General features: G+C 49.6%; 1 protein-coding gene across 1 annotated transcript in view; it reads left to right on the top strand.

Annotated features, from left to right (window-relative positions):
* Positions 1 to 3216: 3216 nt before the first annotated feature.
* The window catches only part of RAB44 (RAB44, member RAS oncogene family), a 33160-nt gene continuing 10387 nt past the window's right edge, over positions 3217 to 25989 (top strand). The window contains exons 1-9 of the mRNA XM_053222878.1: positions 3217 to 7021; positions 16881 to 16992; positions 17985 to 18153; positions 19418 to 19564; positions 20213 to 20303; positions 20704 to 20799; positions 23208 to 23395; positions 23735 to 23753; positions 23979 to 25434. Of these exons, the coding sequence (XP_053078853.1) occupies positions 6815 to 7021; positions 16881 to 16992; positions 17985 to 18153; positions 19418 to 19564; positions 20213 to 20303; positions 20704 to 20799; positions 23208 to 23395; positions 23735 to 23753; positions 23979 to 25434 (2485 nt within the window). The 5' untranslated portion in view covers positions 3217 to 6814. The remainder of the gene's footprint in view (positions 7022 to 16880; positions 16993 to 17984; positions 18154 to 19417; positions 19565 to 20212; positions 20304 to 20703; positions 20800 to 23207; positions 23396 to 23734; positions 23754 to 23978; positions 25435 to 25989) is intronic.

Genomic DNA, 25989 nt, shown 5'->3' with positions numbered 1-25989 from the left:
CAGATATCACCACATGGCTTTTCAGGAAAGCTGTGTCAGTTTATTCATTCAGTTCTTCCTTACAACGTGTGAAAATGTTTTCCTGCGTCCTTTATAACACAGCACGCTATCAATTAAAAAAAATTTTTTAATATTTACTCATTTTTGAGGGAGACAGACAGAGTGTGAGCAGGGGAGGGGCAGAGACAGAGGGAGAAGAATCTGAAGCAGGCTCCACGCTCTGAGCCGTCAGTACAAACTGATATGAGGCTCGAACCCGTGAACTGAGATCATGACCTGTGGTGAAGTTGGACGCCCAACAGACTGAGCCACCCAGGCGCCCCTCAAATTTTTTTTTTTTTTTTGCTTTGCCAATTGGAGAACTTAAAATATTATGTTGCAGTTTTATTTTGTGCTTATTTTATTTTACTTTTTAATTTTTAAAAATGTTTACTTATTTTTGAGAGAGAGATAGAGAGGAAGTGCAGAGAGGGAGACACAAAATCCGAAGCAGGCTCCAGGCTCTGAGCTGTCAGCACAGAGCCTGACTAGGAGCTTAAACTCATGAACTGTGAGATCATGACCAGACCCGAAGTTGGATGCTTAACCGACAGCCACACAGGCGCCCCTGTATTTCTTTTGTTACAAGTGAAAATAAATATTTTTCACATGTTGAAAAGCCATTGGTATTTTTTTATCCCCCATGAACTGTCTATTTATTGATGGTCCCAATTTCTCTATAGGAACTCATGATCTAAGAAGGAAATGAGCTTATTTTCTGTGACATGTGACTATTTCTTCACAGTCTGCTTTTTGACTTGTCAGTGGCTAATTATTATTATTTCTTTTTGCCATTCAGACGTTTATTTTTTATTCTAAAATTTCTATTTCATCATATGTGTCAATCTTTTATGGCTTCAAACACTTTGTGATAAACCTGGAATGGCCTTACCTGCTCCAGGATTATTTAAAAACCCATCCCATGATTTCTTACAGCGTCTGTTGAAACATACACAAGAGTAGAGAGAATAGAATGAATCAGTCGTGCCCTCTCCAGCTTCAACAGTAATCAGAACAGGGCCAGGGCCTTAGTTCATCTGTGCCCCACCCATCCTTCCACCCCTCCATTACTTTGAAACCTATCCCAAACATATAATTTTATGGGTTTTTAATGCTTGAACTTATACCATCTGGAACTATTTTATTTTATTCTTTTTAAAGGATTTAATTTATTTCTTTATTTTTAAACATTTATTTATTTATTTTGAGAGAGAGAGAGAGAGAGAGAGAGAGCATGAGCAGGGGAGGGGCAGAGAGAGGGAGAGACTGACAGTGCAAAGCCCAATGCAGGGCTCGAACTCACAAACTGTGAGATCAGGACTTGAGTCGATATCAAGAGTCAGGCGCTTAACTTAGCCACCCAGGCGCTCCTAGATTTTATTTAATTTTAAGCAATCTCTACACCCAACTTGGGGCTTGAACTGAACCCCAAGATCAGGAGTTGCATGCTCTACCGACTGAACCAGCCGGGTGTCCCCATCTGGAATTATCTTGGAGCCCCAACTTTGCTTTTTGCAGATAGCCAGTCCATTCTCTGAGTGGTTTTTTGAGTAAAGCATCTTTTTAAAAATCTTTTTAAAAAAATGTTTATTTATTTTTGAGAGCGAGTGTGTGAGTGGGGGAGGGACAGAGAGAGAGACAGGGACAGAGGATCTGAAGCAGGCTCTGTGCTGACAGCAGTGAGCTCAATGTAGGGCTCAAACTCAGGAACTGTGAGATCACCACCTGAGCCAAAATCAGACGCTCAACTGGCTGAGCCGCCCCGGCACCCCTTGAATAAACTGCCCTTATCCACTGATTTGAAATGCCACTTGTAACATACATGAAATTCCCATATGCATTTGAGTCTATTCCTGTCTATTCTGTTCCATTGATTCATCCCTGTATATTCATGCTCCAGTACCCCTCTCTTCTGATGGTTGTAGTTCTACAATACATTTCGGTGCTAAGTTAGACTATTCTCTAAAAGATGATTTGAATGTAAGCCTCCCCCGGTATTTGCAGACACTGAGTCACGGTGTACAGTTACCCCGGGGCAGTCTGTATACCAGCTTTAGCCATAATGTGCCCCGTCAACACTCTAAGGCATAGCATCACCCTGGCAACCAGAGACTTGGGTCCGAGTCCTGGCTTTGCCACTGAGAGCTGGGTGACCCTGAACAGCCCACCTTACCCTTCAGAGCCTCTGCTTAGAAGGACCTCCCCTCTAGTTCCAGCGGTCTACAGTTCTAAGCTTCTAGAGAGAGGGGCCTGGGGAGTATCAAGCCAGATTATGAAAGGACAGCCAGTACTCGCTTCTACAGGAAGTCCTGTAGATAACACAGGAGATTGGCTTGCTGGGGAACGGAAAGGACGATTAAGCAAGAGACAAGACTGTTAACAGTTCCAGAGCTCGTGGGCTCCTGGGGGGCAGCGGTTGCCTCGTCACCAGGTCCAGGAGGCCAGCACTGGGTGCCCGACTGGGAGCCTTTAAGAGGTGGGAGCCACTGGAGTTGCAATGCTTCTTTTCTTTTGGAGGGGTGGTGGGGGGGAGAGGGAGCAGTGGTCCCCATCTGGCTCCTATGACAAGGGTGCAGAGATCTGAGCCTTCTTTTCTCAAGAATTGGGAACTCTCTGCATGGTCTAATGAGGGCCCTTGAGCAGGGGACTGGGATAGATTGCCTACCTTAGATGGCTGTGTGACCTTGGGCAAGTTACCTGGCTTCTCAGAGCCTTGGTTTCTCTACAAGTCAGTGAGGGGAAGAGAGAGGGGGAGTAGACCACAGCAAGGCGTTCAGTGGTCTCTCAGACCCACCAACCTGGACATTTGGGTTCACTATTATTTTCAGTTATTGAAGTGGGGTGAAGGGCAGAACCAGTTCCTTGCCCCTTTGGTGAGAGAATGATGGAATTGGGGAAGCCCTAGGATAGCTGTCGCTTATCCCATTTCTCTTTTTACTTTTTTTTTTTTTTAATGGTTCTTTATTTTTGAAAGAGAGACGGAGCATGAGCAGGGGACGGACAGAGAGAGAGGGAGACACAGAATCGGAAGCAGGCTCCAGGCTCTGAGCCATCAGCACAGAGCCCGATGCGGGGCTTGAACCCACGGACCCTGAGATCATGACCTGAGCCAAAGCCGGACACTTAACCAACTGAGCCACTCAGGTGCCTGCCCCCCCGCCCCATTTTTCTTATGTGGCTCTCTGCTCCCTGACCCAAAGCTCGTGGTGCCTGCTCCCCTAACCCAGTCCCCCAGCGGGGAGAGCTGGTTCCTATAGATGCCTGGGAGCGAGATCCCTTTGCTCTCAAGTTTGGCTTTCACGTTTGTATGATTGCTTGGGCGAGGAATGTGGGGAAAGGGGGTAGGGCTGAGGGTGTGTGTGTATGTTCCTGGTCGTGAGGGGCTTCTGACTGTCACGGGTGTGAGGTAGCGATAATGGCGGTGGGGATGTGGCAGAGGATGGAGGGGTGTCCCCGCTGGCTGACTCTGAGGGGTGTTGACCCGAGTGACTCCGAGTGGCCAGGGACCTTCGTCCACGCCAAAGACCTGTGAGGAATGTCCTGTGAGACCCGTGAGGGAGGGGTCGGCGGTGGCTGAGTGGGAGCTGGCTGAGGAGGTAGTGTGTGTGCGTGTGACCCCACTATCTCTGAGGGGTCGTTCCTGGCCGCGAAGGGGGCGCGGACTGTTTTTAGGGTTGCTACAAGGCCATGGAGAGTTGGCCATCCGCGACTGATGGTGTTCGTACTTTGAGGCGGTGCTGGTGGTCGGGCACCTGCTGTGCTTCTATCCCGGGACCTCCTGACAGGCAGGGGGTGGTACCTCGGAAAGGCCCTCCGGGGAAAGGACTGAGTGCTGGGGCTGTGGCCAAGTGGCAGCCGGTGAGGTGTCCAGAAGGTGCTGCCTTCTTACCAAATGCCAGGGAACTGTTGGAAATGGGCTGCGGTGACGCAGTTCGACCAGGAACTCCCAGAAAGGGATGTCAAGAGCATCCCATATCCTGGGATATGGCCACAGGGAATTTGTTTTAGGATTCTCATTTCCTTTACTTGCGGGAGCCTGACAGACTCAGTGATGTGGCACCCGTATCGTTATAAACTCTTCCCCCAGGGCTTTGGTTCTAGAAGCTTCCCCACTGAGAGTCTTATCTTGCTGCCTCCTGTGTGTTATCTCCATCAGCGGAAGTCCACGTGCAGCTTGAGTTTCCAAGTCTCACACCTACAGGCAAAGCCTGCCCACTCGGCCCTGTTCCAAAGCCCTTGTCTCACGCATGTGTGTCAGGCATCCGTGGTCCCCAGGGGGCCCTTCGGCCCACCAAGGAGGGACCTTTCTAGGAAGTGGCCTTGGGGGAAGCCCATCCCACACAAACCAGCACAGTAGATCCTGTGCCAGTTCCACTACTGGCGTCACGGCTTGGGCAGGTCTCTTGCTTCTCAGAGCGCCCCTCCCTCGGTTTCCTCACATGTCAAATGGGAATAAATCGTATCTGCACGGTACTCGGCTTTTATGAGGCTCAAACGGAATTCTGCCCCCGTCTGCATCATCACCACTATTGTCAATGCCGCCTTCACCCAGCAGTCACTGTGTGCTGGGCACAGCTGTGAGTGCTTCATTGTGGGCTATGTAGTCAACAAGTATTTGCTGAGCGCCAACTGTATGCAAGGCACTGTTTGAGGCCCTGGGTAATTAGGTTACAGCAGTAAGCAAAAGCGCATACTTTCAACTCATGGGAGGCTTGCATTTCAGTAAGAGGAGATGGAGAATTTACAGAGTAAGTGAATAAAAGACTATTCTGAGAAGGTGACAAGTGTTAAGAGAAAAAAAAAGCCAGAAAGGGAGGGGGGCTGTGCCAGGGAATGGGAGGTGGTGTTTCAACTTGCATTATCATATCTAATCCTCACTGCAACCCTGTGGGGTAGACAGCAGTCCCTTGTTCCAATAAGGAAACAGACACGGCGGGGGGGGGGGGGGGGGCGGGGAGAAGGAAACAGACGTGGGAATGTTAAGCGATTTGCCCTAGGTCACACTGCTAGCAAGCGGCAGGACTGGGAGACGCAGAGGTCTGTCTGACTCCAAAGCACTGTGACTGGAGGTCACTTCCTCTCTTGGGCCTCCTTTTCCATGTCTATGATTCAAGAGGGTGGGATGGACTGTCAGGAGGAGGGGCACCTCTTCCTAATTCACCGAATGGAACACTGCATCGTGGCAAGACTGCTACCTTGCGCTGGCATTCAGTCAGTTCTCAGTAAATGCTTGTCACTCAAGCGCATGCTAGATTTTGGGAAGGGTCTGGGCAGAAGGAAGTCTTCTTGGCAGAGAAGACTGCTAACCGTCCTGTGGGGTGGGGAGCCCTGACTTGTAGCATTTGCTGGTTCACATGGTTTAAATACTCCCCCGGTGGCTGAGCCCAAGCCACTGTGCTAGAAAGAGACGTGCACAATTGGCTTTTGCAAGGGCCTCAGATCTGACTCTGCGATTTTCATCTATGATCTTAAAACTGCATCTGAAACAGATTTGGAAGGCCCCGAGAGAGGCAAAGATAGTAAGCTGGAGAGAAACAGATGGAGACACAAAACACACAGGAAGAAAGAGAAAGACTGGGGTGGGTGGGTGGAGAGAGATTGAGGGACAGACTCTACTTCCTTTAAAGTCTGGGGGGCTCCACAGCCTGGGGAATTGCTTCATTCAAGTCCTATGCAACCCGTGCGAGGGAACACGCCCAAAGGGAGGCTGGACCAGTGGCTCCGGACCCCTGGAATAAGCCCCCCATCCCTGAAACAGAGTCCCCTGACCCCTCCACTCAGCCTGTCTGTGACCTTTTACCCCAGCAGAGAAAGCCCAGAGGGGCCTTCTTGTTCCTGCTATTCAGTTCCTTTGCACATGCTGTTCACGGCTTCTAAATCCCACCTGCCTCCTTTAGAGCTTGGCCCAAGTCCCATGCCCGGCAGAAAGCAGCGTGCCTCTGAACATCAAGCTCCTCCCACCCCACACAGTTTCATGTGCCCCAGACTTATTCCCCACCCAGGGCAGGCTCAGACTACACCCCTTTCAGACTCCAGCCTCCCTCTCTTCTGTCCTTGGGGTCTCACCTAGACAAAATCCTCATCAACTGACCTCAGACCTTCAGCGACAGTGGGGAGGTCCCCAATTAATGAATTGGACCACGCTTTTATTTTTTTTATGTTTATTTTTGACAGAGAGAGAAAGAGCACATGAGCGAGCAGGGGAGGGGCAGACAGAGAGGGAGACACAGAATCTGAAGCAGGCTCCAGGCTCTGAGCTGTCAGCACAGAGCCTGACGCGGGGCTCGAACTCCCGGACTGTGAGATCATGACCTGAGCTGAAGTCGGACGCTTAACTGACTGAGCCACCCAGGCACCCCTCTTTCTTTTTAAAAGTAGGCTTCATGCCTAGCAAGGAACCCAGTGTGGGGCTTGAACCCATGACTCTGAGACCAAGACCTGAGCTGAGATCAAGAGTCAGACTTCCAACCGACTGAGCCACCCAGGTGCCTTAGAGAAGACTTTCCAGGAGCAAACATCTGAAAGAGATGAGGGCACATAGATAGCTTGGGGGAAGAACATTCCAGGCAGAAGGAACAGAAAGGGCAAAGGCCTCATGCTGGAGGCCATGAGGTTGGGGATGGGGCATGAAGTTGGGGAGGCCAGCTGGGGTCCAATCAGCTTCATCAGCCATGGTGTCTTTTCTCCAGGAGCCACCAGAGGGTTTTCAGCAGAGTGACTGTGTTCGGCAGCCCGGTACCCCCTCACCATTCTTCTGTCCCCAGGCTGAAGCAGTATGGAGAGTGAACAGAGAGTTTCCCGAAAAGGCCGCAAGCTGGGCTCCAGCCGCCGCCGGCAAATGAGAGAAGCAGCCGATAGCCTGGATGCTGCTGCGGCCCCAGAGCCAGAGTCCTGGTCCTCCCAGGCGGCTGCCGAATTGCAAGCCTTCTTCCAGGACTGTGGTGCCAAGGAGAGGGGCTTTGTCACTCGCGAGGACCTGGCGGTGAGTCCATGTCCCTAGCTCATCCCCTGAATCCCCTTTCTTTCTTTCCTTTTAAAGAATGTTTATTTATTTCTGAGGGGGGTGGAGAGGATCCAGAGTGGGCTCCTCACTGACAGCACAGAGCCTGATGCAGGGCTTGAACCCATGAACCACAATATCATGATCCAAGCCAAAGTCAGATGCTTAACTGACTAAGCCACCCAGGTGCCCCCTGAAACCCTTTTCTGTAGCCGTCTGAGACTTTCCATCCCAGGAAGACAGGGCATGCCTGTTCTTTGTCCTTTCTCTCATCCAAAATTTGCTTTCAAAGAGGAACTCTTGTGCACTGTTGGTGGGAATGTAAATTGGTGCAGCCACTGTGGCAAACAGGATGGGGGTTCCTCAAGTATTTTGAAATAGAAAAACCCGTACAATCCAATAATTCAACCACTGAGTATTTGCCCAAAGAAAACAGAAACACCAGTTTAGAAAGATATATGCACCCCTGTGTTCATTGCTGCATTATTAGTCAAGATATAGAAGCAACCTAAGTGTCCATTGACAGATGAATGGATAAGGAAGATGTGGCATATACATATAAAGGAATATTACTCAGTCATACAAAATGATCTTCTCATTTGTGACCACATGGATGGACTAGAAGGTTTTGTAGTAAGTGAAATAAGTCAGAGAAGGACAAATAGTCTATGATTTCACTTGTATGTAGAATTAAAATCAAAAGAAATGAACAAACAACCAAAAAGCAGAAATAGCCTCATAAATAGAATGAACTGATTGCCAGAGGGGAGGTGAGTAGAAGACCGGCGAGGGGCACCTGGGTGGCTCAGTTGGTTAAGTGTCCGACTTTGGCTCAGGTCATGAAATCACGGTTTGTGGGTTCCAGACCTGTGTCGGGCTCTGTGCTGACAGCTCAGAGCCTGGAGCCTGCTTCGGATTCTGTGCCTCCCTCTCTCTCTGTCCCTCCCCAGCTGGCACTGACTGTCTCTCTGTCTCCCCAAAATAAACAAACACTGAAAAAAAAAGGACAGACTGATGGGAAGTGGGGAACAGAGGCTTCCAATTATGGAGGCCATGGGGATGAAAGATACGGCATTGGGAATACACTTAAGAGTATCATAGGCGCATCTGGGTGGCTCAGTTGGTTGAGTGTCCAACTCTTGCTTTCAGCTCAGGTTCTGATGATCTCCCAGTTTGTGGGCTCGAGCCCTACATCAGGCTCTGCACTGACAGTGCAGAGCCTGCTTGGGATTCTCTCTCTCCTTCTCTTTCTCTGCCTCTCCCCAGCTCATGCCCTCTCTCTCTCTCTCTCTCTGTCTCAAAAAAAAAAGGTATTGTAATAGTGTTGAATGGTGGTGTCTACACTTCTGGTGAGCACAATATACATGGAGACTTGCCAAATCACTATGTTGTGTACCTGAAAGTAATATAACACTGTGTGTCAACGATGCTTCCATTAAAAATTAATTAATTAATTAATTAATTAATTAAAATATAAAGACCAGTGGGCAAAAAGCACAATGTACATATCAGGTATTTATGTTTGTATGCAAAGAAATGTTCTCCGTTTTGTTGGTTTCATTTGAGCTGGTTGCCTGCAAAACACATTTGTTACACGATAACATTAATGTTTTTGTGTCTGGCACAAATTATTACCTTTTTTTTTTTTTAGATTCAAGTTAGTTAATACACAGTGTAGTATTGGTTTTAGGAGTAGAATTTAGCAATTTATCACTTACACAACACCCAGTGCTCATCCCAACAAGTGCCGTCCTTAAGGCCCATCACCCATGTAGCCCATTCCCCCACCCAACACCCCTCCAGCAACCCTCAGTTCCTTCTCTGTATTTAAGAGAATCTCTCTCTCTCTTTTTTTAATGTTAATTTATTTTTGAGAGAGAGAGACAGAGTGTGAGCAGGGGAGGGGTAGAGAGAGAGGGAGACACAGAATCCAAAGCAGGCTCCAGGCTCTGAACTGTCAGCACAGAGCCCGATGTGGGGCTCGAACTCATGGACTGCAAGATCATGACCCGAGCCGAAGTTGGACGCCTAACCGACTGAGCCACCCAGGTGCCCCTGTATTTAAGAGTCTTTTATGGTTTGCCTCCCAAAATGTTCTCTGGGTTAATTGACAAATACACATGTTTTCTGAGGCAAGTAAATAAATAAATAAAAATTGCTCTCAGAAAAAGTGAGGAATTTGTTTATATTAATGTGTAACTAAATGACTGACAAGACGTTATGTGTGCCACTCTTCCAGAAACATTTGCATTTTAACAAAGGAAGGGACTTCAAGCCAAAGAAGGAACTTGCAAGTGATAGAATTTCGGGCCCATTGAGCAGGGAAGTTTATCCTGGGGAGCAGTCAGAGTCCTGGAAGTCAAACCATGTCGATGACCGTAAACATCAATGAAACATAAGATCGGCCATGGTTGTGTGTTCGAATAACAAGTCTGAGGCTCTGGCCTAGACCAACATTGACCAATTCTTCTTTGGTTTTTCCTCATTCTCTGCAAAGGGGCCCATGTGGGTTGCTGGAGTCACACTGGGCCTGCCCGTCTCCTCCGGACACTGTTCCATGCTCCAGACTCTGTCCTTCCCCCATCAAAACTGACCTTTCTTGTGTTCTAGCCTCAGGGCCACAAGGTACAAATGGCTGACGTTAAAATATAATTTTCAGGGGAGCCTGGCTGGCTCAGTCGGTAGAGCATGTGATTCTTGATCTCGAGGGTTGTGAGTTCAAGCCCCACGTTGGGTGCAGAGATGACTTATTAATTAATTAATTAATAAGACTTTTTCAGGGGAGCCTCTGCCAACTCCCTAGAATAATGCAGTTAAAAAAAAATATATATATAATTTATACATAAATTATATATACACACATATATAATTTATACACAAATTATATATACACACATATATAATTTATACATAAATTATATATATACATATATATATAATTTATGTATAAATTATATATACATGTATATAATTTATATATATATGTATATATATACATAAATTATATATATACGTATATATATACATAAATTATATACATGTATATATGTATGTATATGTATATATATGTATATATGTATATATATACATAAATTATATATATACGTATATATAATTTATACATAAATAATATATATACATATATATAATCTATACATAAATTATATATATACATATATATAATCTATACATAAATTATATATATACGTATATATATATAATCTATACATAAATTATATATATATACGTATATATAATTTTCAAAAAGGTAAAAAATAGACTTTCAAGTAAATATAAAATCAACACTTATCAAAGTTCTTATCTAATGAATTATTATTGTTGATTAATGAAGGAGCCAGGAAGATGTTACGACTGGCTCAAAAAGTATGTAAGAAGCTAGGATATAGTATTTAAAGGCAATCTGACAGGACAGTGTTAGGATAAGATTGCTGAGTTCAATTTTTAACATGGCTGATGTCCCACAGGCTGTAAATCTTTGGGGTTATCTGTTCTACTAGACAAAAATTATTTTCATCTCTCCTGGGCAAAACTCCACAAGTTAACCAGTAACTTCAGCACGTCTGGGACTTTTAATTAAAGATAAACAATGAGATGGACTGAGTGCATTCCTCTAGTCTAGACAATGCTTGAAGCGACATGCTCTCTACCTTTCGGCCCTGTTTCCAAGTTTCCAAGTATTCAGGTGATTTTCTGTGATGATAAATACTCTCCCAAGCTTATTCTCGATATAAAAAAGCCAATTCTCATTAGGTTTCCATAAGTGAAACATGTGCATCCTTGAGTTTGCTCTGCAAATCCAGACTTCGAAGGCATTAAGCCATTTTAGCTTCTGTCTAAACATTTTCATGCAGAACCTTAGATTTAAAACTTCTGTTATTTGCTCTTCTATGTAGAGTGAATATTTGTCCCAGTTTGCTTGGGACTGGAGGGGTACCCGGGATGAGAGACTTCCAGTGTTAACACTGGGAAAGTCTGGGGCAGACTGGGTCAAGCTGGCCACCCTATTTTCTATCCTCAGGCCAGGAAACTAAACCCAAGACTCTCTCTCCACCACCTTTTACCTGCAGCCCCTATAAATGCAAAGGGTTTCCTTTCTCCTTGGGGTTCCCAATTTTACTAAGGTCCCTCTCCTGCCCGAAAGTGGTTTTCTTTATCAACTGGCTCCAGGCCAGGTTTCTGGAAGGGTTTTGCAGACATTGGTTCCATGGCTGTTCTTTACAATGGACTCGTCATGTCTGATTATATGAGAATCATTCTCCTACATGACTCATCAGTTACACAATTGATTCATCCAGCTATATCCCAACAGAAAGGAGGACAGATTCTTATTGAACCCGTGTAAATAACTATGTTAACATGGAAACTAAGGAGGTTCAGTAAAATTGTTGGTTTCTGGTATAGGAGGGGGTCAGTCAGTGAGATTCAGACAGCATTTAAAATGTTTAACTTCAGGGGAGCCTGGGTGGCTCAGTCAGTTAAGCATCCAACTTTGACTCAGGTCATGGTCTCACGGTCCGTGAGTTCCAGCCCCACGTTGGGCTCTGTGCTGACAGCTTAAAGCCTGGAGCCTGCTTTGGATTCTGTGTGTATGTCTCTCTCTCTGCCCCTCCCCTGCTTACACTCCGTTTCTCTCTGTCTCAAAAATAAACAAACATCAAAATGTCTAACCTCAGTTGAACAATTCACTCCGTTCTATGTAATTAATTCTTGTCCTGCTGGATCTTGGGTGAGCTGGCTGCTTCTGGACTCAAGTGTCCTAGAAATTGTCAGTCCACCAGTTCAGTCTGAGGGTTGGCTAATGTCAGCTCAGAATCCTTGTACCCAAGTGAAACAACAGAAACAGAGGTATCAGAAGCATAGAACCTGGTGCAGTTCTTTCCCACAAGTCTTTGGGTCAGTCTTTTGTGGCCCGCAGATTTTACTGGAGACTTCAGGACAAAATAGGAAAGCAGAAACTTATTTGGTAACGAGACTGAAAAGCTGTAATTATTTATTACAGTAACTAATATTATCAGAGTAGAAGAGAGTAAAGTTCTTTGTTGGGATACTGCACATAATGATTTCATAAGGGTTTGATCAGTGCTCCCCCTGAAAACAAGCACTTGCAAAGGCATTGAGAAATCTCCAGGGCCTTCCCATAAAGCATGAAATTTCTGAAATAGTGTATTAATGACATTTTACCTACATAAAGCTTGAACATCTCTTCTAATTTGGTAGTTCTTCTGATGATGCTCTTTTTTTAACCCAAACCATAAATAAATAAATAAATAGATAGATAGATAAATAAATAAATAAATATTGGTTTTTTTTTTTTTTTCTAACGTCTATTTATTTTTGAGAGAGAGAGAGACAGAGCATGAACGGGGGAGAGTCAGAGAGAGAGGAAGACACAGAATCCGAAACAGGTTCCAGGCTCCCAGCGGTCAGCACATGGCCTGACGCGGGGCTCGAACTCACGGAACGCGAGATCATGACCTGAGCCGAAGTCGGAAGCCCAACCGAGCCACCCAGGCGCCCCGGATAAATATTGTTTTTAAATTTAACCTTCACCCTCCTAACCCAAGCCATATTTGATGTCAGATTTTGTTACAGTTTATACCCTCAGTTTTGATTTTCATCTACATGCAACAAATATTGCAAGATTTCTTTTTTTTAATTTTTAAAAATATTTATTTATTTTTGAAAGAGAGAGACAGACAGACAGAGCGCAAGGGGAAGAGGCAGATAGAGAGGGAGACACAGACTCCGAAGCAGGCTTCAGGGTCTGAGCTGTCAGCGCAGAGCCTGATGTGGGGCTCGAACCCATGAACTGTGAGATCATGACCCAAGTCAAAGTTGGATGTTTAACTGACTGAGCCACCTAGGTGCCCTGAAACTCTGCCCCAATTAAACTCTAATTCCCATTCTCCTTTCTCCCCATCCTCTAGAAGGCCCCATTCTACTTTCTGTCTCCATGAATTGGACCACTCTGGGTCCCTTGTATAACTGGAAAAATACAATATTTGTCTTTTTGTGACTGGCTTCTTTCACTTAGCATGATGTCTTTAACGTTCATTCATGTTATATATAGCATGTGTCACAATTTCCTTCCTTTTTAAGGCTGAGTAATATTCCACTGTATGTTTAGACCACATTTCGTCTTTCTGTTCATCCCTCAATGGACACGTGTGTTGTTTCCATCTTTGGGCTATTGTGAATAGTGCTACTGTGAACTTGGGTGTACAAATATCTACTTGAATCTCTGCTTTGCCTTGCACAACTATTTAAAGTGGCAGGAATGAATTGACTCATTAACATGACTCAAAGGTCTAGCTGCTCTCTTGCAGATAAAAATAAGAAGTAAAAGGATATAAACTTAAAATCATGCTTAGCAAAGTTTTAGCTTTTCTTTTTCTTTCTCTCTCTCTTTTTTTTTTTTTGAGAGAAAAAGAAAGAGAGAGAGTGGGGGGGGAGGGGCAAGAGGGAGAGGGGAGAGAATCTTAAATAGGCTGCACACCCAGCACAGAGCCCAACATAGGGCTCAGTCCCATGACCGTGGCAGCAGGACCTGAGCCAAAATCCAAAGTAAGACATTTAGCCAAACTGAGTCACCCAGGTGCCCCAATGTTTCAGTTTTTCTCAGAAACTGTCCAAGTAGCCAAAAATTCTTTTTCTTTTCTTTTCTTTTCTTTTCTTTTCTTTTCTTTTCTTTTCTTTTCTTTTCTTTCTTAAAGTTTATTTCTTTACTTTGAGAGAGAAAGAGATGGGGGAGGGGCAGAGAGAGAGAGGAAGAAAGAGAGAGAATCCCAAGCAGTCTCTGCATTGTCAGTGCAGAGCCCAAAGCAGTGCTTGAAATAATGAACTGAGCCCGAACTCACCATCTGTGAGATCATGACATGAGCTGAAATCAAGAGTTGGATGCTTAACAGACTGAGCCACTCAGGCACCCCCTAAAATTCTTTATTAATTAATATTAATTCATGTTTTTAAAGTTACCTAAGGATCTTGGAATTGTGTAATGAATCAATTTAGTTGAACCCAAATTTACATTTTTATAATCTTAAACATTATGTGAGGATTATGTTGGATTATTTGATTAGTGAGACAAAATCAGAAGTGTGGAAAATTCAGATTAACTAGTTTCTTCACAAAAAAGAAATCCAGGGGCGCCTGGGTGGCTCATTCGGTTAAGCGGCCGACTTCGGCTCAGGTCATGATCTCGTGGTCCGTGAGTTCGAGTCCCGCGTCAGGCTCTGTGCTGACAGCTCAGAGCCTGGAGCCTGTTTCAGATTCTGTGTCTCCCTCTCTCTGACCCTCCCCCATTCATGCTCTGTCTCTCTCTGTCTCAAAAATAAATAAACGTTAAAAAAATCAATAAAAAAAAAACAAAATCAAAAAAGAAATCCAGATCTTATAAAAAGTAGAAAGTATAATTGTACGATAATATAAAGCAGAGAAAACACAGATATTATTTATATTTTATAAGCAAAATTATTAAGCCAATTTAATTTAGCCAAAGATCCACATTAATTACATTAACTTGGTTCCTTAAAAGCTTTCTGAGCTAGCAATTTCTTTTAAGACGGATTAAAAAAAAAAAAAAATCTAGCACAGGGGCACCTGACTGGCTCAGTTGGTTGAGCATCCGACTTTGACTCAGGTCATAATCTCAGGTTGGTGATTTCAAGCCCCGTGTCCGGCTCTGTGCTGACAGCTCAGAGCCTGGAACCTGCTTCAGATTCTGTGTCTCCCTCTCTCTCTGCCCCTCCCCCACTCATGCTCTGTCTCTCTCTCTCAAAAATAAACATTAAAAAAAAATTTTTTTTAATCTAGCACATTTAAAGCATTAGAAGCTCAGTTTCTTTATTTTCTGTGATTTGGGGGTAAATTAGATTTATATAAACACTTATTTGTCTCTATAAACCAATCAACACAGAACTCCTGTAAGAGACATAGTACTCTAAGTCATTAATACCCTCCAGATGCAGAAAAATATTTCATACTCACAGAAGAGTTAAAGGTATTTCTGAATTACAGACATGTAGACACATAGATACACAGACACAGTGGCTTCATATCCACAACTCACAGGCCACAGGTCAAAAGTAAACACAGGCACACGAAACTCACCTGTCCAGATCTCAAAGAGTTGTTCTCCTTCCCAGTGGGTACAAAGTGCTTCGCCACTTTGGAGCACACGTAGAAAAACCACCATCACCACCACCACCAAAGATCAGCAAATCAGGTTTTCTGTTGCCTCTCAATCAATAGACACTGGACACTAGGTCTCTATCATGCGTCCCACAGAGATCAGCAATGGCCGGTCCGTAAAATTGAATTCCCCATCATGGCGGCCACCAAAAATGAAAACACAAAATCAGCGAGGAAAAAAAAAAAAAAGACAACAACAACATAAGAAACAGCAATGGGGCGCCTGGGTGGCTCAGTTGGTTAAACATCTGACTTCGGCTCAGGTCATAATCTCACGGTTCATGGGTTTGAGCCCTGCATCAGGCTCCGTGCTGATGGCTCGGAGCCTGGAGCCTGCTTCAGATTCTGTGTCTCCCTCCCTGTCTGCTCATCCCCCTCTCGTGCTCTCTCTCTCAAAATAAACAAACAAACAAACAAACAAACAAACATTAAAAATTTTTTTAGAAACAGAGTCAGCAAACCTAAAGTTCTGTCACACATGGGATTCCCTCCAAGAGCCAAGAGAGAAAGTGCTTGGGTTCACAGAGACCATGAAAGGCACCTCTCCAGTACCGTAGGTTGCTTGGTTCTGACATCTGAGTTTACTGGGGCATCTCCATGAAACCTCCCAAACTCTTAAAATATAATTTTCAAAAAGATAAAATTATTACCCTTGGGCAAAAATAAAATAAAGCCATCTCAAAGACTCTATTTAGCTCATTAATTAATGAGAGATATTATGAATGGTTGAAAGAGCATTTAAAAAGCTGAATAACAAAGAAGTGTTACAATGAGATGGCTGAGTTCGATTTTTAAAAGCTGGTTAATGTACAACAGGCCATGAATCTTTGAGGTTATCTGTTCCAGCAGATGAAAATTGTTTACATCTCTCCTGGACAAAATCTACAGGTTAATGTGTGACTTCATTTAGTCTGGGACCTCCAGTCTGTGCCGGGGGAGGAAATGAAGTACATTCCTATAGTCTAGAAGATGCTTGGGTGGCCTTTGCCCCTGTGGAATGCTGAAAGAACGTGCCGTCAACCTTTCGGACTTATTTTCAAATTCCAGATAATTCTTTTGGATACTGATAAACACATTCTGGGGAGGATTAGCTACTCTCCTTTATTAGGATCCTAAAGGGTGAGACTCAGAACAGATAAGTTTTGATGTTGGATGGAGAAAGGGAAAAAGTGTGGAGAAAGGTCAAGGCCGTGCTGAGGGGGGTGCTGTCTTGGGTGGGGTCCTGGAGCCTCAAGGGTAGGCCATGGGACAGGTTGGGGCTGGGACTCCAAAGTTGGGGAGAGGGGAGATAGGAGTGGCTGAAGGCAAACACCTCTTTTTTTAATTAAAAAAACTTTTTTTAATGTTTATTCATTTTTGAGAGAGAGAGAGAGAGAGAGCACGCCTGAGTGGGGAGGGGCAGAGAGAGAGGGAGACACAGACTCCGAAGCAGGCTCCAGACTCTGAGCAGTCAGCACAGAGCCCAGTTCGGGGCTCGAACCCACCGACCGTGAGATCATGACCTGAGACGAAGTCGGTTGGATGCTCAACCGACTGAGCCGAACAGACGTCCCCAAACACCTCTTCTTCTTGAGGGTGGCCCAGAGTCTTGCCCAGTGGGAACAGCGCCCAATTTACCTCTTCCTTGCAGGTGGCCAAGTTCAGCTTCCTGAGTGGTGAGGACGAGCTGGAGATGATCTTTGACTGGGTGGATGTGGAGCAGAAGGGACGCCTCTCCCTTGAAGAATTCAGCTCTGGGCTCAGTATGTCTGTCCTGGGAGGGCCTCTGGGGACTTGCTGCACAGCCAGGAGTCCCATGCAGTGTGCCCAGTACGGGGAGGCTGGCCAGACAGGAAAGGCAATAGAGGACCTCACCACACACCTGAGAGCAATTCAGGGTGTGGATGACAATATGGATTATTCTGGAGATGAGGATACTAAGCCTGTGTGGGCAGGCAGCTGGTTTAAGACAGAGCTCCGTCTTAAAACTCTAACCCAGGAGGCCTGTTCACTTCTTTTACCACCAGCGAAAGCAGTTCATTGGCTGGGGGCTCCCCTTAGCAACCCCCCTCCTCCAGGGAGGCCTCCAGGCTTACTTTCTGATGCCTCACTTGTGTTCTCCCCCAAAAAAGGCTTCCCTTGAGCAAGAAGTTAAACACCCCCATTCTTGGGACCACAAGCCTCGTTTCTGCCTGAGGAAAGCTTTGGTTAAGGGAATTTCAGGCCCCAGGGAGCAGCAGAGGGTGATATTTAGTGGTTGAGGACTTCCCTGACCCTTTGTCCCCGTTGGGCAGGGCTACTCCAACACCTGATTCTCAAGACAGTCCCAAAAGGACCTAAGGAGACCAAGGCTGGCAGGGTACATTATTTCCACTGATCTTCTCAATAGGGGTATACCTTCCAGCCCAGGGAATGGAACGTGTGATGTCCTTGCAGAGGCCCTGCAAAGCACAGCTCGGCCTTAAATGTCAGCAAAGCCATCCAGAGTTCTCAGGTCTGCTGAGTCTCCAAAAGTTTGGGGGACAACAGAGAGGGAGGCCAGGAATCTGCATTTACACGTTGTAAAATGGGCGGAGTATAACTTAAGTAGATTCCCAAGGTCGATAGGACGAATGTATGAACATGGCCCTGTATAAATGTGACCAACGCAGATACAGTTATCTCCCCAAGGGCTGAAGCAGGGTAAGATGGGAGATGGGGGGTGGGGGGTGAGCCCAGCCCCACTCTGCTGCCTTTTGTCCCCTCTGTCCCACAGAGAATGTCTTCGGCTCCAGCACCCACGGGGTCCGCAGAAAGAGGCCAGTGCCCTCCGAGAGGGAATCTGCAGCCGTCAGCCTCCCAGTGCTGGAGGAGGCTGACCCTGAGGAGAAGGAGGCGTTCTTCGCATTCATACAGCAGCTGGGGGCAGGCCACTTACTTCCCGAGTAAGGCTGGCTGGCGCTGTGTGGGGGGGGGGGCCCTGCCAGTCTGTGGGGGTGAGGACTCACCCGGACTCGGTGTCAAGGTGGGAGGCCACCAGATAGAGCTGGGTGCAAATCCTGGTGCGGCCACTTGTTAGCTGTGTGACTGTGGGCCAGTGGCCTAACCTTTGACCTCTGTTTCCCAGCTGCAGTGAGTTTAAGAGCAGTTGTGGGATTAAATGAAGCCCGTGTGGAGGGTGTCTGCTCTTGAGGAGTCCCTCCCACCACCACTCGCTCCCCCTGTCCTGCCCTATATGACTGCTCCCCAGGATTGGTGGGTTGGGGGTATCAGGCTCCCCAGGGTACTCACATTCTTAAAAACACGACTCACTGAGGGTGCCTTTCTTGACCCACAAAGAGGATCCCCCGATTGGAGCGGTTTCAGGTACGGTGAGGCCCTGGGCTGGACAGGTTTGGAGATGGGGAGGGATTTTCTCCAAACTGTCTCAGCCCCTGGGCTCATGGGGTTCAGTCATGCTCAGAGAAGGGGGACCCTGCCTCTCTCACGTCTCCCAGGTCCCACTGGGTCTCTTAGGGCCGACAAGGGAATCACTGTTGCCTGTTTACCTACCTCAGGGGGCTCTGTGAGGACAGGCGCTCAGAAGGTGGGGCCAGGAGTGGTGGGGCATGCAGCGTGGGACTTAGGGTATAGGCTGGCAGGGCAGGTGTGGTGGGGAGCCATCTGCCCACTTGGCAGCTTGGCCTGGGCTCAGCCCTCCGGCATCTGGCTTCATGACTTAATTAAATCTGTGTGAAAGCAGCATTTGTCGAGTGCCAGCCATGGGCCAGGCTCCAAACTGATGCTTTCACTCGGCAAGTCTCATTCTCCAGCGACCTTACTGGGCAGGTATCAGCCTCCCCACTTTACAAACAAGCCCAGAGAGGGATGGGAGTTACCAAAGTCACACAGCTACAGAGCGGGACAGGAGAGAAGGCAATGGAAACCCTGGGCCGTTAGGCCCCCGAGGCCCACCCCCCCCCCCCACCACGCCATAATCCATCACCAAACCGTGGAGAGATGAAGGGCTGTGGGGGTTCACGAAGGGAGAGGTTCTGGCCAAGGTTCCTGGAGGAGGTGGGAACTTGAATTGTACCTGGTAGGGTGTAAAGAGGTTTACGCGGCCCAGGTGCCCGGGTCTCCTGGAGTGTTGCCATTAAAATGGAAAAGTGCGCCCCCTGCCTCCTGGTCCCACCTCATATCTAATCTCTGGCTACCCCCCTTCCCCAGGCAGGCAGAGATCTGGCAGCTGTGGGGGAAGCTGCGGCAGGAGGAGCCCCAGCTGGCAGGCAACCTGGAGGGCTTTCTGGCCAGGATGACCAGCCGCCTGCAGGAGGCACAGGCTGACAAAGAGGCTTTGGAGCTGACCCTGCGAAAGTGAGTGGGGCTGGTGTGGAGTACGTGCTCTCTGCCATTTGGCTGAATGCGAATTGGGTTCCTTCTGCTCCAGAAGCATAGAGGCCTGGGGTTCACCTCAGGGCCCGGGAGCTGGTGGGGGGCAGAGCTGAGCTGGAAGAAGGGATGGCTTGGGGGTCCTGGTGAGGAGGACACTGCCTCAGCAGTGATGGGGATGGCAAGCGTGTCTCAGTGCAGGGCCACCGTGGCACCCACCTCCAGGGACATCGCTCTTGTAGATTATGACGCATGTGGCAACCCTGGGTTTGGCGTGGAGTCTGAGTTTGGGGGTGGGGATGGTGACACGGGAAGCGGCGATGGAGTGAGGGGGCAACAGGGACCATGGGGCAGGTCCAGGGGAACCAACATCTTGGTGATGGTTACAGGAGTCAGCATGATGACCGATGTCAAGGGCATACGGGTCAGGGGCTGTTACTGGCACGACTATTCTCGGGGTGGCAGGGGTGAGTGGGTCAGGGGCTATTACTGGGATGACTGCTCTCAGGGTGGCAGGGGTCAGTGGCTCCTGAGGTGAGCAGTGGGATGGACCCTAAACCCAGGCCCAGTCCACCCCTGCCAGCAGCAGGGTCCCGGGGTGCTGACGTGCCGCCCGCCTCTCACCCCTGCCAGGCGGGACTCTGATCACCATCGAGAGGTGCAACAGCTCTATGAGGAAATGGAACAGCAGATCCTCCGGGAGAAGCAGCAGCTGCAGGCCGAGGTGGCCTCCCCTGGCAGCCTGCCCCTTCCCCCCCTGCCCTGGACTTGCTGCGGGGGCGAGTAGCGGGGCCAGAGACCGGCCAGTGGGGGCAGCGGGGAGGCTGCTGGGAGTAGGTCCTGTCACTGCCCTCCCCCCCTCCAACCGGCTGGCATTCCCGAGAGAGGGGGTGGGGAGAGCTGTGCCTGAGCCCCCTGCCCGTCTCTGCCAGGCCTCGCTCTCCGGGCCTGTCTCCTTGTGGCCACCATCTAGGCCTGCATCAGGGAAGTTGTCCTGAGATCCCTCCCTGCTGGGGCGTCCTGGACCCAGGCCCCGGGCCTGGATGAGGTGGAGTGTGGGGAGGCCCGGCCCTGCTGGGGCTTAGAGTGTACAGCGCTGGGGCTGAAACCTGTCTGCTCTGCAGAGCGACTCCCGGAGCCTGGCCTTCAGCTCCCAGATGCAGGAGGTCCTGGAGGCCAAGGAGCGTGAATTTCAGCGGCTGACTGAGGGCCAGAGGGAGGTGAGTGACAGCGCTTCCCCGGGAGCCCGATTTCTGAGCACAGGCTCTGACACCCATCTCCTGAGAATTCATGGGGCTGGCTGGGCTCCCGTATAAGAGCGGCCCCCTTTGCTGAGATGAGGCCAGGCAGTGCCGAGGGACCGCTGGGAAGGTCCAGGTTCAAATCCCTGCCATTGCAATTAAGAGCCATGCAAATCTGAGGCAACAACTTTGCTTGTCTTGGCCTTAGTTTCCCCATCTGTAAAATGGGAATAGCCACATCTACTGCATCTCCCAGGCTAGTTTTGTCAAATGAGGTAATAAATGGGAAAGCACTTTGAAACAGGAAAGCACTGGGCAAATGTGAGAGCTCAACGTTGGAGAGGCTCAGTGGCAGGGTGGTATTCGGCTTTTGTCTCCACTGTCCGCTGAGTGACCTTGGGCAGGTTTTTAACCTCTCTGAGCCTTGGTTTCCTCATCAGAAATGGAGATCAGAACTCTTGCTCTAAAAGGCCGCTGAGGGGCGCCTGGGTGGCTCTGTCAGCTAAGCGTCCGACTTCGGCTCAGGTCATGATCTCGCGGTCCGTGAGTTCGAGCCCCGCGTCGGGCTCTGTGCTGACCGCTCAGAGCCTGGAGCCTGCTTCAGATTCTGTGTCTCCCTCTCTCCCTGCCCCTCCCCTGTTCATGTTCTGTCTCTCTCGGTCTCAAAAATAAATAAAAACGTTAAAAAAAATTTAAAAATAAATAAATAAAAGGCTGCTGGGATGATAACAGATGCCATATCTGAGGGCCTGGCGTGGTGCCTGGCACATAGTAGGTGCTTTACACATCACAGTTGTTACTGTCTCTGAGTCTGACCTAGCTCCTTGCTGCCCTGATGCCCCAGGGCTCATGGCCTGTGGTCACTTCCAGTTGGCATTGTGACTAAGTCTTTGGGTCTGAGACCCTGCCCTACCATCCCTTCCTTTCTCAACTCCCAGACCACCATCGTTAGTAAACTCGCCAGGACAACCAGCTGTCCTTCAGCAATGGACGAGGTTCCCAGAGCCTTTCCCACCGTTGCCTTGACTGGCCCTGTCACCTGGTCTCACCTTCCCAAGGGGCTGATTTCCAGGTGCCTCCACAACAGCTGCTCCTTGGAAATGGAGGCAGACCCCTTCGGCCAAGGGAGGAGATTGGACTTTCCACATGGGGCCATTTTGTCCCATCCCCTGCCAACGTGAAGGGTCTCCCCCGAGGTCATTCATTCCTTCACCTAATGATTATTTATGGTGCACCTACCAGTGCCTGGTACTGTTCTAGGTTCTGGAGGACATGACAGACACAAACCCCTGCCCATGGAGTTATAGCCTTAGTCAGGAAGATAGATGACCAACAAAATTAGCAGGTAAAATCTATAACATGTGAGATAATGCTAAGGAGAAGAAGAGAAGCAGGCTGGGGGGATAGAAAGGTTTTGACAGGGGAGTCCAGGAAGACCTCACTGAGTTGATGACATTGGAGCGAAGACCTGAAGGAGATGAGGGGTGGGCCGTGTGACATCTGGGGAAGTGCAGTCCAGGCAGAGAGAACAGCGAGGGCAAAGGTCCTGAGGTAGACACGTGCTATGAATGTTCCAGGAGCAGCCAGGAGACCTGTGGCTGGAGCAGACAGAGGGAGGGGGGAGTAGTGAAGGGGGAGGCCCGAGACCCAGTGGGGTGGGAGGGACTCTGCAAGGCCCAGGATGCCCCGGTGCAGGTTTCACCTTCCCCTCTGAGTGTTCCAGCTGTGTGCCATCTCCGAGTCATGTGATTTGCTGTTGGCTCGGGAGCTCCCAGCGGACCAGATGGGGTTCGGGGATGAGCAACCATCACAGAGCTTTGAGCAGAGGAGGGTGTGATCCCATTCACGTGGCAGGCCCTTGTGGTGCTGCAGTGTGTGTTCCTTATACAATTCCCTCTCTCCTCCCTACCCCAGCAATTCAAATGTCTCTCCTGGGTGGGAGGTAATGGAGCTTGTTAGGCCAATAAGGGGTAACCCCCCCCCAATCCTGTGTGTGTGTGTGTGTGTGTGTGTGTGTGTGTGTGTGTGTGTGTGTTTAAAGTTCATTTATTTTGAGGGAGAGAGAGAGCGCGCAGGGGAGGGAGCAGAATGAGAGGGAGACAGAGAATCCCAAGCAGGCTCCGCACTGTCAGCACAGAGCCCGACGTGGGGCTCGAACTCACGAACCCTGAGATTATGACCTGAGCCAAAATCAAGAGTCGGCCGCTCAACCACCTGAGCCACCCAGGCGCCCCCCCCCCCCAATGTTATGTTGAAGCTCGGTCTCCAGAAGCCTGGGGTCTGTACCCAGAAGCCTGGGGTCTGTACCCCACGGTGGCCTTTGGAGGCTGTTTGTCGCCCTGGAAGGCAGCTGGGCTTCTCCCCTTCTCACACCCTGCCTCCTGCAGCTGGAGGCCCAGGTCCAGTTCCTCAGCAGCACACATCAGGAGGCCAACGCGGAGAACCGGCAGCTTCGGGAGGCCGAGCGTGACCTGGCTGGGCAGCTGGAGGAGGCGCAGGAGCGACTGCAGGTGACCAGGGGGCGTCTGAATGCCGCCAGGGGCCACGTGTCCTGGCAGACGGAGGAGGAACCAAGGCAAGTAGCTGCCATCCCTGGGCTGAGGTGGGGACCTGGGGCTTCCTGAGAGAGGTGAGGGAGTTCTCTGAGGCTCTGGTCAGCACCCAGAACACCCCCAGAATCTCCCTCCTTAAGCTTTACAACAACCATGCCAGGCTGACAGTCTCATGCCCGCTTCTCAGACAAGGAAAGTAAGGCACAGAGAGGGGAAAGTCATGTGTCAAGGTCACACAACTGGGATTCACACACACACACACACACACACACACGGTCTAGTGTGGTAATGGACCCCAGGCAGGTACTCACTCTACCTGTTACAGCCCAGAGGAGTGAGATGGGCCAGGATGGTCAGGGGAGGCTTCCTGGAGGAGGTGAGGTTTCATATAGGCCCCAAAGGATGGGCAGGATTGGTTGGGGGGGAGGAAGGGGGTGTGTGCAGGGTGAGAAGGACTGCCCGAGCAGAGAGAGACCGGGAGGGGGGCCAGCTGTGAGGCGTTACCGATGGGGAGACATGTAAGCGGGGTTGGTATGACATCTATCTGCCCCTCTCCTGACCTTAGCTTCCTAAACCCTTTCTGGTGTCCCCAGGGCAGGTGAGGAGAAAGCTCCAGACACCAAGGCAGTCTCCTCAGAGGAGGCCACCCTGCCTGGACTGTTTGGGGATGAGGATGACTGGGACCAGCTCCTGAACAGCTTCAACACCTCCTCGCGCAGAGCCCTGCAGCTTTCCTGGAGCCCACCCTCCACCCCGAGAGCCCCGGCAGGCCCCCAGACGCCCCGAGTAGTCAGGCAGATCTCCATCTCGGAGCTGCATTCTTTGCCGTTCGGTCAGGGGCCACCTTCAGATCTGGATGGGGCTCCAAGGAGCCCCACGGGGGCGCCCTCCAGGGCCACGGAGGGGAAAGGAGTGGACGTGGGTGGGCAGGACATCAGTCCAGAGCAGCCTGTCCAGCCTCACAGCCTGGAACCTAAGGAAGCGTCAGGGCCCGGCCCCGAGGCCATCTTCCACGGGAGTTCCCCAGGGGCCCCGAGTGAGGAGTCAGGGAGCCTAGTGGCAGCTGCACTCAAAATGCTCATTCCTTTGGAGGATGCACCCCCTCCTCCGGTGACCTCCTCTCCTCCCCAGGCCCCAGCTGGGCCCAGCGAACAGCTCCAGGCCTCATACTCAGATGACAACAAGAGCCCAGAGCCCGGGCCTGTCCCAGTCAAGCCGCCCAGGCAGAGAGAGGCCCTCCTGCATCAGGACCCACACGCCGCTGGCTCTGAGCCAGGACTGGGGTCCCCAGGAGCCGGAACCCCCACACCGGGGCTGGCTGAGCCCTCCCAGGATCCAGAGCCTGTGGGTCGGGCTCCCACAGAGGGATTGGAGCAGGGCCAGCTGGGCCCTGGTGCGCAGGAGGGCCATCCTGGAGGGCCAAGAGAAGCTCACAGCCAGGTCCTCGGGCCAGAAGGCCTGCCCACCCTTTCCCGCAAGAGTCTAGAAGAAGAGCCCAAGGTCGAGGAAAGGAAACAGGTGGATCAAGGAAGCCTAGACCTCAGTTCAGGGCAGTCCACTGAGGCTCATGGCCTGAAAACGGGGCATTCAGAACACCCCCAGCAAGACGGTCTGCCTGCCCCTCGCCCGCATGATGTACCGCAGGCTCAGGCTGAAGCAGGGGCCCCTGCTTCTAGAAAACAGTCACCTCCACTGGACTCTCCCCATGAGGGGGCTCAGCGTGGGGATGGAGCAGGGCCCCGGGAGCCCACACAGAACCTCCCCACCATGGTTGAGCTGGAAACCCACCCCATGCCCTCACCTACAGCTGCTCATACAGAAGAACAAGGCTCCCTACGACCCAGGGAGCCAAGGGCAGAGAACAGGCCTGAAGACCCAGGAAGTGACTCCAAGGAGGCTGAGCTGACCCCATCCTCAGGGTCCCTCATTGCCAACGAGCCTCCAGCCAACCCTGATTACCTCTTTCACATCGTCTTCCTGGGAGACTCAAACGTGGGCAAAACATCCTTCCTACACCTGCTGCACAAAAACACCTTCACCCCTGGGCTGGCAGCTACTGTGGGTAAGAGCCCACCTGGGCCGGGGGTGCGGGGGAGAGGAGGGAGGAGGCTGGGTGGGAGGGGAAACCCAGGGCCCCGGGGGGCCAAGGGGCTGGAGCAAGGCCAGAGAGAGCCGTCTCCGGGGAAGCTGCAGGTTCTCCTGGCCACGGGCCCTGCATTAGACTTTATTTTATGTGGGCATAATCTTACTATTTTACTAATTATCTCTAATTATAGGTAATTTGCTTTGCTGCATTGATCTGATTAGCTTATAATGTGCCACATCAACAAAGCACCCTGCAATTTAGGGGCCAATGCTGGTTGATGGTGAAAACAAGCAAGTCTCCGCCCACATGGGCCGTGGGCAGGCCACTGCGGGGGGTCCCTGCGCTCACATTTGTTCAGGATCAACCCCCCCCCCCCCCTCCGCCCCGGCCAGTTAGCCAAGCTCTGGCAGGAAGTTGTCTTGGGCAAGTTGAACACTTTACACAGAATGTATTTCTAGAGTAGGGTCAGTTAGTACCTGAGTTCAAATCCCCTCTCTGCCACTGGCTAGCAGTATGAACTTGGGCAAGTTA

The sequence above is a fragment of the Acinonyx jubatus genome, chromosome B2, assembly GCF_027475565.1.
Source record: "Acinonyx jubatus isolate Ajub_Pintada_27869175 chromosome B2, VMU_Ajub_asm_v1.0, whole genome shotgun sequence".
NCBI lineage: Eukaryota > Metazoa > Chordata > Mammalia > Carnivora > Felidae > Acinonyx > Acinonyx jubatus.
Note: the sequence above shows the minus strand (reverse complement) of the source record. Positions and strands in the feature narration are given on the sequence as shown.